At 32.6% G+C, this 10,283-nt stretch overlaps 1 protein-coding gene across 1 annotated transcript in view; it reads right to left on the reverse strand.

Moving 5' to 3' along the window:
* LOC106872160 (E3 ubiquitin-protein ligase HECW2) overlaps positions 1–10,283 on the reverse strand; it is a 224,671-nt gene that overhangs the window by 34,643 nt on the left and 179,745 nt on the right. Inside the window, exons 15-16 of the mRNA XM_052967651.1 lie at positions 9,826–9,908; positions 7,098–7,200 (exon numbers count right to left, since the gene is read on the reverse strand). Of these exons, the coding sequence (XP_052823611.1) occupies positions 7,098–7,200; positions 9,826–9,908 (186 nt within the window). The remainder of the gene's footprint in view (positions 1–7,097; positions 7,201–9,825; positions 9,909–10,283) is intronic.

Below are 10,283 nucleotides of genomic sequence, written 5' to 3' on the forward strand. Positions count from 1 at the left end.
TAACTTGTCCTGTACGTTTCCAGGTTTATAATCTTAAGAATATGACTTTTCATGCTCGCATTTTTCCATGTAATCCATGACTTTTCCAGGCATTGCTGTTATAAGATAATTAATAATGTGTCAATTAATAATTTAAGATTTTACCTTATAAAATACTGAAAGATAATATTTCAATTTTTCCATGTAAGTGATGATAATATTTCAATTTTTACATGTTTAATTTAAATATATATTGTGATTGAATTATTTGATATTACCCATCCACACCAAATTAATGGCAGGGATTTTTACCATATTGTTGGTTGCACCATGGCTTACCAAAAGTTACAAACAACAAGACTCCAAAAGCATTAGTTACCAGGCTCACCTTGAGAAACATAATTTTGCAATATTAGGAGATTCATTCAACGGAAAAAAAAATTTCCAATGATTCTGGGATTGCCCCCACCACACCTCATTTTTTCCGAACCAAAATAAGGGATTTGCAGCATATTAGGAGGTCAGGGTACTTGATTCCACACAAAAAAATCAAATTTCTTTTTTCTTAGTGAAAATCGTAGAAATTGACCATAATGTTATTTAGCTCCAAATAAACCCTGTTGCTGTAAATGTATCATCAAAGATATTCCAGTCTTTAGCAAATCATATTTTTAGGGATAATCTAGGACATCACATACAATGGGCATGTGATTTAGGTAGGGGGATACTTTGGCTGCTACTTTTAGCGTGTCGAGCAACCAGGTAGAGGCTCCTTCATTGGTTCGATTGTGTGATGAGATTTTTTTTACGCATATCTGTAATATGTATATATATCATTAGCAGAAGTTAGAGAGTAAGACAAAAGCTGAGAGTTTCGTGTATTGGCACTTATCAAACATGAATTTGGCCATTGTCACTCTGTAACTCCTGACGAAATAACTTCTAAAATACAAAATTTTGTCAAAAATGTTATGAGTAAACCCTGTTCTAAGTGACACATTCTACCAGTATCAGAAGTTTGAAAGTGTTCAGTTAAAAAAAATTAATGAAATAATCTGTACATCCAATTGAAGAGATTCGAAATGGATGAAAGGCAAAGTCAACCTCAATGGAATTTGAACTCAGAATGTAAAGACAGATGAAATACCACTTCTAAAATATGAAATGTTTTCAAAAATGTTAAGAGTGTAAACCCTGTACTATGTGACATATTCTACCAGTATCGGAAGTTTGAAAGTGTTTAGTTAGAAAAAATTAATTAAATAATCTGTATGTCAAAGTCGACCTTGGCGAAATTTGAACTCAAAAACATAAAGACAGACGAAATACCATTAAGCATTTCGCCTGGCACACTAACATTTCTGCCAGCTCGCTGCCTTAGAAAGTAAACATTCATTTCAGAAATATATTCTTTATTCTTATTGCTTAAGCATTACTCCCTTACTTACTGACATGAAATTTCATAACATTTTACTTCATAACTCCTTTTCTACAAATTTTTGTTCAATGCGACTAACGATTCTGAATTCCTCATGCATTTTTTTATCATTTAAGCCTAAGAAAGGTATACTTTTAATTTGAAATTAAAAAATTTATGTTAATTGAAGATGAATATCTGCCTTACTGCCCCCCTTGAGGTTGCAGATACTTTGGTGTAACTTTTTTGCTACTGAACCAAATCTCAAAGTGTAGCTGAGGCTATTAACAGTTTGTAATTTAGTTGAGAATTGAATTAGTGGTGAAGCTTGGAAGCTGCTGCAATTGATGAAATGGTGGACTTCAGAATATATTTATAAATATATTTACATTGAATAGTGAACAGACAAAAGAATGAAGACAGTGTTACATAAATTTATTAGAGGTTACAGTTGTTTCAGTAGCCAGTGAACCATTTCATCCATTAAATACACATTGGTTTGTACATATAAAAATTATGTAAACCCAAGCAATAATAGAGTACTGCTTGCTGTGTCATCAGACCTCTGAAAGTTATGCTGTTTATATTTTAAGAATTTCTAAATATACTGAGGGATATTTCATTGCAAAATATCAGAGTTATAAACAGAGTCTATCCCATCCAATATTGTTCTGTAGATGGACAAGATAAATAAGGGACATGTAAGATTACTTTCTTTGATTTAGTATAAATCAAAGCTTTAGTATAAAGCTGGTGTTGCTGTCCCTGATAGGCCAAGAGGTCATCAAGTTTATTGAACACATGTACAATGAATGAAGAGAGAAATGAATTTGTTAGATACAAAATTACAAAGAGAAGGCAGTTCGCTATGACAATCACAGAGCAGTTATATAGAGAAGAGTTGATACAGAGATGAAATCTGAAAGGAATTAAAATCAATAAGGGTGGTGTGGGGGAAGGGGAGATATCATTAGAATGAATGCACAGAATAAATTAGTGCCTGTTTCTGTAATCAATTCTAGATAATTAACAGAAATTAATTAAATGCATTAATTATAGATTAAATTATACATTAGTTAAGAAATGAGTGATTGGTTGAAATAACTGAGTGGGTGGGTGAATCAATGAAGTAGGAGCATTACCATAAATATTAGTTGAATCAAGGTAAGTTAGCTATGTGATATTTTGATGTTGTGTACAAATATAAAGACATATAGGCACACAGCAGGCTTCTTTTAGTTTCTCTTTACCAATTTCACTCACAAAGTATTTGGCTGATTTACAACTGTAGTATAGAATGTTAACCTACAACTCTCACACATTGGGACTGAACTCCTAACCATGTGGTTCTGAAGTGTGCCTGTCTCTATCTATATCCATTCATTAATAGATGGACACATAGATTAACTTGTGTGGGGGATTGAAGTAATATTTTTATCAATTCAGATGTCTCAAACAAAATGTAAATATACATGCTGGTGATGTGTAAAACATAAATACACTTTCCTTTGGCTCTATAATACAGTATTATAAGGAAGACATGTTAGATGGATATGGTGTCAGTTTCTCAAACAAAATTCTATGAGTAGCATTTGTTTATGTATCTAAATAATAAACTAATGTACTCAAGTCAAATCTAATTATGTTCCTGTGTAAGACATTACAATTTCAGTCTAACCAATTCCACTTTCAGAGAACTCTATCTACAGTTAAATGCTAACAGTAAAATAATTCACTGACTAGTATAGCACTGGCTACTGTGCTTAACTTGATAAAATTTACATAGTTCTAGAGATTGTTAAGTTAAAACTGCACTCTTGAGTGAGAGGCTGAGGAAATTTTTAACTACAGTTCCCCCCCTCCCAAAAAAAACCCCCACACCATGAAACCCAGCTCTACTTCTGTAAATAAGTACTTAATAATTATATAGTTTTGACATGGAAAGGTCTCACTTATGCTGTTACTGTTAAGTTTTTGTCATTTTATAAGAAGTCATCAAATTCAATCTGTTTAATTGCTGTCTACATCTCTAACATCTTCAGATTACACTAGGCAATGAAAATTTCTGCTATTAGATGAAATGGAGCTCATAGGTAATTTGGGAGTGGTGATTCCGAATCTGCAATCATTTTTGCTCTAGCATGTCACATTTTTGCGCTATCATTATTATACTGCTATCAAGATTACAATAATGTGAAAATTCAAGACAAATAAAATGAATGTTATGTTAAGTGTAAATTACCATTATTTGGTATAAGAACAATAGGAACTAGGTGGACAAGTAGCTCTAAAACCCAATAAAACACAAAACAAAAGTGTAGAGTGAATATTATTAATTTTATGTTTTTCAAAAATAGCTTCAGCATCTTCTTTTACGCTTATGTTGCATGTCCATTTCTCATTTTAAAATCCAGCAGTAGTCTGTCAGCATGTTTGGTGTAAGTCTGCCACTGTAGCAGCTTTCTAGCTTTCTGATTTCTTGATGAAATCGTTCGCTGTGCTCATCGCTTACATCACAAATATTAGGAAGAAAAAAGTCAAGATATGAGTGGAGAAAATGAATTTTTAGAGACATTCTTGCTCCAAGTTGCTTATAAGCTTTCAAAAAATCGTTCACAATTGCAATGTAGTTAGATGACTTTTCATTTCCCAAAATATTTTTTTACAACAAACTTTTCCCAAGCAGTTTCCTCTACTGGGCATAATTTTTCTTGAAAACGCTCATTGCAAATTAGTGTGTGAATTTCTGGTCCATTAAAATCACCAGCTTTGATCTTAGTTTCACTCTTGCAAGAAATAAATTTTTCAATGAAATATTTGAATCCTTCACTGCCTTCATTTATGGCCTTAACAAAATTCTTAAACAAGCCAAGTTTAATGTGTAAGAGAGGAAGGTAAATTTTCTGAGAGTCAACCAAAGAAATATATATAATGTTGTATCTCCCTGGAGTGAAATCACTTCTCTTTGGCCACTCTTTTTGATCAGTGATGCTTGTCATCTCTGCTGTTCCAAAGGAACAAAAAGCTCTGATGCTTTGTATACCCCATTTGCAACCCAAAGTCCCCACATATATTCCACTTGTGCTCAGAATATTTAATCAAGTGCAAAATTTTATCCATTGATTCATAAGTTTCTGTTAATCCTACAGCAAGTGCTAGTGGTATTGAAGGTTTTTGATTGCCATTATGCAACAAAACTTCTTTTAGGCTTTCTTTGCTGGAATTTATGAAGAGTCCCTATTCTTCAGGATTATGGCTGTACCCCATCTCACGTAGGAGTCCTTCAACATCACAACAAAAACAAATACCATCTTTCTCCGTAAAAAATTCATGCAATTCTGTATACCATTTTCGAAAATATGAGCATTTCTACACCATCATGTAAAAGATTCCATTGTTTCAACCTGGAGCCCAGTAGTTCTGACTTTTCTTTTGTTAAACCCAAGTCTCTAACTAAATCATTTAACTCAAGTTGTCTTAATAAATGAACTTTTTTTTGAAGATCCTGGATCATCACAGTGATTTGCTGTATCACTTGGCACACCTTCAATTGAAGTAAATGCAGTACTTTCTTCACTTAAACTGTCTTTGTCATAAGATGAAGGAGGTTCTGGAATTGGAATATTTTCAGCAGCATGTGAAACTGGTTTTAAAGCTGAAGGGCAATCTGGATAAAACAATCTTGGATTTGTTTGTCTTAGAGAAACCTGTGATGTTAGTTAAGCAGAAATAACAATCGGTATAGTGGTTTGTTGGTTCGCGCCATATCATTGGTACTGCAAATGGCATACTTTTCTGTTTACAATTCAGCCATTGCATTAGTGTTATGTAGCAGTTTTTGCAACAAACATGAGGTGCCCACAGTTTATCTTGGTCCCCAACTTTGCATCCAAAGTAAAGCTTGTAAGCATTTAAAAATTTCTTTGTAAGCTTATTTCTCTGATCTTTTGGTGCAAATTTTCCAAACACGTAACAAAAGCTGTCCGGATGATTAACACAAACTTTGCTGCTTATCATAAATACATACAGTAGTAACCTAAATCAACACTCAAGGAAGCCTATCAGTAAACTAAACTATAAAATTAATCAACTGTAAATGTTACTGTAAAACATCAAAATATATTTCTCAAAAAAAAAAAAAAAAAAAAAAAATCATTGAAATTATTATAGAATGTACTGAAGCTATAGCTATCACAAAACAATTTTTCCATCTCTAAATTTCAAACACTGATAATTTTAATAAATAACTAAACTTACTACTAAACTACTTTTCATATAACCTGGCTCTCTTATTTAATGTATTTTGTTTTAACAGCACTAGCTGTTATCTAGAAAAGGGAGTCTGAGTGACTTACTAGAACCTAATATCAATAGCCTACTGTGAGGAGAACTTTATAATTACAGTGATAACAAAGTAAAATAAATTCTCATCTTATATGGTTAATTTAACAGGGAGCCTACATTTCCCTCTATCAGCACTTATTTTTGTTTCAGTGATGAGTATATGAATGAAAATCGAAAGCAAATAGCCTATTACTTTGTCAATATTATCAATTGGTTGGAAAATCTGATGCTGTAAATAACTAAAAAACTACATGTGCTGTCTGTAAACTGATGTCAGATTTGGATTCAGCACCCTAAAATTACCCTAAATCAGCTGAAAAAGTTTAAATAGCATGATAAAAAAAAAATTTTTGTTGCCCAGTGTTATCAACAAATAATAAAATGCTAGCAGTTTCATTAACATTTTTTGCTTATTTTTCGGATGGGAACAAAATATTAACCTTTGATTTTTAAGTTTTTAGTAAAACATGCAATAACGGAAATAACAGCATTCACTAATCTGAAATTATAAATTTACTTGTAATCTGAATACAGACAGTTGGGAATTCTTCTTAAAATCTTAGTTAACTCTTTTGACTTGGAAATCATTTATTGAAATAAAGCAAAAGATTTATCTTCAGAAATGGTAACAGATGTAATTGTCATCATAATCATCACCACTGTTTTGGAGGAGTTAAAACAAACGCAAATATTTAAAATAACAATGTCTATTCTCCTTTTTGGAGCATCAGTTAGTATAGATTTGGAAGGTCTGATATTTTCATAGCTAATACCTTTCAGAGCTAATGATATTTTCTAATTAACAAAATTAAAAGCTGTATACCATTTACACTTAAAAAATCCAAACTATTATAATGATGTATGATGGTTAACTATTTAGCATTTAAACTGACAGTATCAGGTGCAAATATTCATTTTGTTTTATGTTCAAACTGGCCAGATTTGGCACCTCACACCGACCCTAAAATATCATTCTAAAAATAAACAACCACATCATCGAAATCTCAAAGATGAGACAAATACATGATTAATTCAAAACATTGTGAATAAATAATCTTTACATTTGACTAAGTAATCTGAATGCTAAAGGGCTAAAAAAAGAAAAAAAAGAATTTTATGTTCTTGCTACCAGAAAATATTCTTATGATGGTGTCAAGCAAAGTAATTATCAGAAGTAATTAGATGATAATCTTTTTGCAAAGGTTAACAAGTTTCAAAAACCTTGGAAACATATATATCCCCTACTTTAACTTAATAGTCAAATAGAAAATTACAAAGTGTGTGCTGACAATGATGTATGGGTAGTGGGTTCAAGTCCTATTACAATGTATGAAAAATAAAGAACTGAGATACTTACTTTCCTTGATCGGTCAATCTTCATTTCCCAGCCTTGAGGTAGTTCTCTTCTAGTATCCGTAAATATATTTAAGAATGAAACTAAATCCCTGTTATGTTGATACCTACAACAGGAAATAAATCATAACCGATTCTGTAAATATTGTAGATTAAAAGAAAGTATAGCAGTTTTATCAGAAAGTAATGAAGACAACACACACAGACAGAGTGTAAGAAGTGTGAATTTGCATGGTAACAAAACAAGGACATTGAATATGCTCTGTAGGATATCTAATGTTAGTGCACAAACAGAGGAGCACAAATGAGCTGAGAAAAGAACTGAGTATAAGAACAATCAGATGTTGCTTGCAAGAGACAAAACTGTGCTGGCATGAGTATCTGATGCATACAAAGAATGACATTTAGGTAAAGAAATATTAAGCAAAGCAAGTGAAAAGATTCTGCAGAAACAGAAGACTGAGGAAGGCAGACTAACATATGGGGAAAGCTGATCACAACAAGTTCACAAAGCAGATAACAAATGATTGTGACAAATGATGGGATGCTGTGTTAATGAAGACCTTGCCCAAACTATGAAAGCATGGAAAAGCAACTGGAAAATGATGATACTGAAACACACACATATGTACACAAACACGAGATGTGTATATATTAAAATAAAATTCAAAAAAAAAATATTAGGACAAATTAAAGAGTAGCCATAGCTACACGACATGGGAGGAGAAAAAGGGAAAAAATACGTAGAATGCTAGTAACTCACAGAATTAAAGAATTATTTTTAGCTTAATATTCAATACTGTCTTAAATAACATTAAATAAAACACAAACCAAAGGCAGCACACTAAAATCTTTGCAGTTAATCTATTAATAAAATAAATTTTTAAAAAACAAATTTTAAAAAAATATAATTAAAAAAAAATACTCATGTAAAGTTAATGATAAAATTAGTAACTAGGTGAAAACTATTCCCATAATTAAAATAGACTATTTATATTGGCTATGTGCATCAATAATTAATTAAATGTCAAAAGTAACAGCATAAACAATAATCCTGTCTTTTGAGAGTATTATTGAAAAACAAATATAGTTTTGCTGGAAGCTATTATGGTGGGTTTAAACATTAAGTAATGCTAAGTGTAACACCATTGAATCATACAATGTTAGTAACTGATCAACAGAAATGCTGATCACATACAATAACCAGTTACTATTTACAGAATTAAGGAAAAACAACAAAAACATGAATTATAGCCTTGGAGTAGAGTAGGTTGGTCTGGCTTGGTAATCTGTGTTTTAAAGATCTTTATCAAATATTTAAAAGTGGTGTATATTTAAGTACTATAATAATATAAACTGAAAACAATTTGCAATAAACAAGACAGTTAACTAAACTTGAGCTAGCGAGCTATAGGAAGAACCAGTGCAATAGAATTTGTCTCACACACAGTTTGAGAATAATATTTTTGACAAAAGAAGCAGATTCATGATTAAAACTATTAATTAATATTCTATGTATGAAATAGTTGCATCAGATAACTTTAAATCTAAGCTATATACATAACTGATGACTGGAGAGAATAATGAGATAAATAATGAGAGGGGAGAGATTAATGGTATAAATTATGACAATGCATAGATTAATGATACAAATGATGGCAGGAGAGAATCATGACATACATGGGGTACAATATCGTTTGTTTAATTAGACATATTAGAATCTAGAATCTAAGATTTTGACTTATGTCTGACTAACATGAAGGGCATATGACAACCCTTCAAGTTAGTCACCATGCTAGGGCACCACCTTGAAAAATTATAGTTGAACAAATTGATCTCAGTAGTTATTTTTGTTTTTTAAACCTGGTACTTATTCTACCAGTCTCTTTTGCTGAGCCGCTAAGTTACAGGGATGAAAACACACCAACACTGGTTGTCAAGCAGAGGCAGGAGACAAACACACACATATATATATGACGGGTTTCTTTCAGCTTCTGTCAACCAAATGCACTCACAAAGCTTTGGTTGATCCGAGGCTATAGTAGAGGACACTGGCCCATAATGCTATGCAGTGAGGAACTAAGTGGTTGGGAAGCAAACTTCTTACTACACAACCATGTCTGCACCTATTTTCCTTTCTCTCTTCAGAAGATTGTGCCATTTGTGTGAAGAGACTCAATAGATTGTAGTATGGTAGCTTCTTTACTAAGCATGTCACTCCAAATGGCAAGTCAAGTCATATGCAAGTGATTCTTTTTGTCTCAATCTCTTTGAACAAGTTGAACAGGATGACTCTGTAGCAATGTCCCAGAATGGCAATTCCACTGGTGCTGTCACAGCTTGCTGCATGGATGGCAGGCACCAAGCTAAAACATGTGCCTTGAGGTTGAGACACTTTTGGAAAATAACTCGGGTCTCCCTACACTTCTGGCTTAGAGGTATCCAGCCATTATTGCTCAGAGGCAGCCTAGTACCACCACTCTATTGAGTGAGCATACAAACTATTGCTCTGATCCTGCAGTTCCTCTCATACTGGATGGGATAGTTGTAGCTGAGCTTGACATAGCCAGTGCTCACTTAAGGCCAGTGGTGGTGATGGACAATGTGCGAGTGCACCGCCGACACGCATTGAACTCCTGAAGACTCAGTGTACCGAATATGCGCAATGCATTGGTAGGATAAAACTAACCTATCACATAATGGTATATATTAATTATAATAAAATTGCATACCGCTCAAAGGTTTGTGGGTCTCTGCGAATTCGAGTTATCATATGGTTCAAAGTACTGTTCCTATTGTATGCTTGTAAAACGCCCTGAAATAAGCAGAATATGAAATATTTGGTAAAAGAGAAACACAAATCAGTTTTTAGTGATTTCAACAGTTGAAATGGAAAACATTTGTAGGCAATAGTCATGCAAAATAAGCATCTGAAAATATAGCATTAAATAAATGGGTGAAATTTTAGTTTAAAATAACTAACTTTTGTTTCTGTGAGCATCATCTTTGATCTTGAAAAAGTTCAGTAACTACTTAAAAGAATCTTTCGTTAGCTTATTTCTATCACCCTCCTTCTTGTTGTGGGTGTGGTGTGGACAGTTCAGAAGAACTGATTCACTTTCTTTCATTATTTTTATCCATGTATCCATTCCTACGATATGCAGTTATACTCATTATCATTTTTTTTGGG

Source organism: Octopus bimaculoides, chromosome 4, assembly GCF_001194135.2.
Source record: "Octopus bimaculoides isolate UCB-OBI-ISO-001 chromosome 4, ASM119413v2, whole genome shotgun sequence".
NCBI lineage: Eukaryota > Metazoa > Mollusca > Cephalopoda > Octopoda > Octopodidae > Octopus > Octopus bimaculoides.